The sequence below is a fragment of the Lontra canadensis genome, unplaced genomic scaffold (assembly GCF_010015895.1).
Source record: "Lontra canadensis isolate GAN:19392208 unplaced genomic scaffold, GSC_riverotter_1.0 scaffold30, whole genome shotgun sequence".
In the NCBI taxonomy this organism is placed as follows: Eukaryota; Metazoa; Chordata; class Mammalia; order Carnivora; family Mustelidae; genus Lontra; species Lontra canadensis.
The window spans coordinates 9341911-9344000 of NW_022631024.1; the positions used below are offsets into that span (position 1 = coordinate 9341911).

The 2090-nt window shown below is 42.9% G+C and overlaps 1 protein-coding gene across 1 annotated transcript; it reads left to right on the forward strand.

Moving 5' to 3' along the window:
- Window positions 1-671: 671 nt before the first annotated feature.
- On the forward strand, window positions 672-1663 carry LOC116872836 (olfactory receptor 1L6-like). Its single transcript, XM_032866357.1, is given in 2 exon segments — window positions 672-723; window positions 726-1663. Coding segments are annotated over 2 exon segments (945 nt in total). The 5' UTR covers window positions 672-716.
- Window positions 1664-2090: the final 427 nt, after the last annotated feature.

Here is a 2090-nt window from a genome sequence, read left to right on the forward strand (position 1 = left end):
GTGCTATTTTCACTTTCTAGTTACACTGAAGGTTCAGTTAAATAAAATGTCACTTATATTAGACTGGGAGAAAACAATGAGATGCTTTTTACTCCATTGTCAGTGTTATCGCTATGACAGCCACCAGAATATTGTTCTTACCATGTTTATTTAATTTACGAATAGAAGTGTTCAATAAATTTTGACTCATCAAAAAAAATATTTAGAATGATAATTGAGAGTGAATTGGGGGAAATCAGAGAGGGAGATGAAGCATGAGAGACTGTGGACTCTGAGAAACAGAGGTTTTTGGAAGGGAGGGGGCTGGAGGGATAGGTGAGCCTGGTGGTGGATATTAAGTAGGGCAGGTATTGCATGGAGCTCTGGGTGTAGTGCATAAACAATCATGGAACACTGAAAAAATAAAATTAAATTAAGATGTTGAAAATAAAAAGAGAATTGAGGAAACTCAGACAAATTAGGCTAAAAGAATTTTTTAAAAATTACCTAAGGACACTTGGGAAAACCTTAGTTTCTCATAGAAAAAGCAGCTTGGAATTTTCTTATTTTTCTCTTAATGGATTTTACTCCCTCTTTTTCTAGAATGTCTTGAAGTAAATACTCTTTAAAATCAGAACAAATGTCAATGGGTTTTTTTACAGCTAGTGATTAGGGAGGAAGGTGACTTGATGAAATCGCTCTACACATCTCTCCAACTGCTTTTCCACACCCGGTCCATGAAGGCACAGACATGGAGACAAAGAACTACAGCAGCGACTCAGGCTTTATCCTCCTGGGCATCTCTTCCAACCCTCAGCTACAGAAACCACTCTTTGCCATCTTCTTCATCATGTACCTGGTCACTGTCATGGGCAATTTACTCATCATTCTGGTTATCCGCTCTGACTCCCGACTGCATACCCCCATGTACTTTTTCCTCAGCAACCTGTCCTTCACAGATATCTGCTTCATAACAGTTATTGTGCCCAAGATGTTGGCAAATTTACTATCAGAGACCAAGGCTATCTCCTTCGTGGGTTGCCTGGTCCAGATGTATTTTTTCATGGCCTTTGCAAATACTGACAGTTACCTGTTGGCCTCTATGGCCATAGACCGGCTGGTAGCCATCTGCAACCCCTTTCATTATGATACGGTCATGAACCCACAGCATTGCCACCTCATGCTGCTGGCTTCTTGCACCATCTCCCACCTGCACGCCCTGCTCCGGGTGCTACTCATGTCCCGCCTGTCCTTCTGTGCCTCCCATGTCATCAAGCACTTCTTTTGTGATACCCAGCCTGTGCTAAAGCTCTCCTGCTCTGACACATCCTCCAGCCAGATAGTGGTCATGACTGAGACCCTGGCTGTCATCGCGACCCCCTTCCTGTGTATCCTCTTCTCCTACCTGCGAATCATCATCACTGTGCTCAGAATTCCCTCTGCGGCTGGCAAGTGGAAGGCCTTCTCCACCTGTGGCTCCCACCTCACTGTCGTGGCCTTGTTCTATGGGAGTGTCATCTACGTCTACTTTAGGCCCCTGTCCATGTACTCAGTGGTGAAGGACCGGGTAGCCACAGTCATGTACACAGTAGTGACACCCATGCTGAACCCCTTTATCTATAGCCTGAGGAACGAAGATATGAAGAGGGGTTTGAGGAAATTAAGGGACAGAATTCACTTATAGAAAGAAAAAATAGATGGAACACCTTAATTGGGAGATGACCCAAGAGATGATCACATTATCTTTCCCTCCTACCCATGTTTCCCATGGGACCCAAACAGGTCATAGAAGGAAGTGCTGGAAAACAATAAGAGCCCTGACCTAGAAGCTAGGGCATTTGGTTTCATTTCTATCAATGACTTCAACCACTTTCATGTGCAATCCCAGGCCAGGTACCGCTAGGAATCCATATCTCAGGAAAGCTGTTTCTGCCATTTATATAAATAAAGCTGTCTTGAAGTGGAACAAAGCTATCTCCAAATACCTCTTCTACGGGCTTGACTTTGGCTACTACACAAGAAAGTACAAAGTTTTATTGTTCTTTTTTTTTTCATTTTTTTTATTTATTTTCAGCATAACAGTATTCATTGTTTTTGTACCACACCCAGTG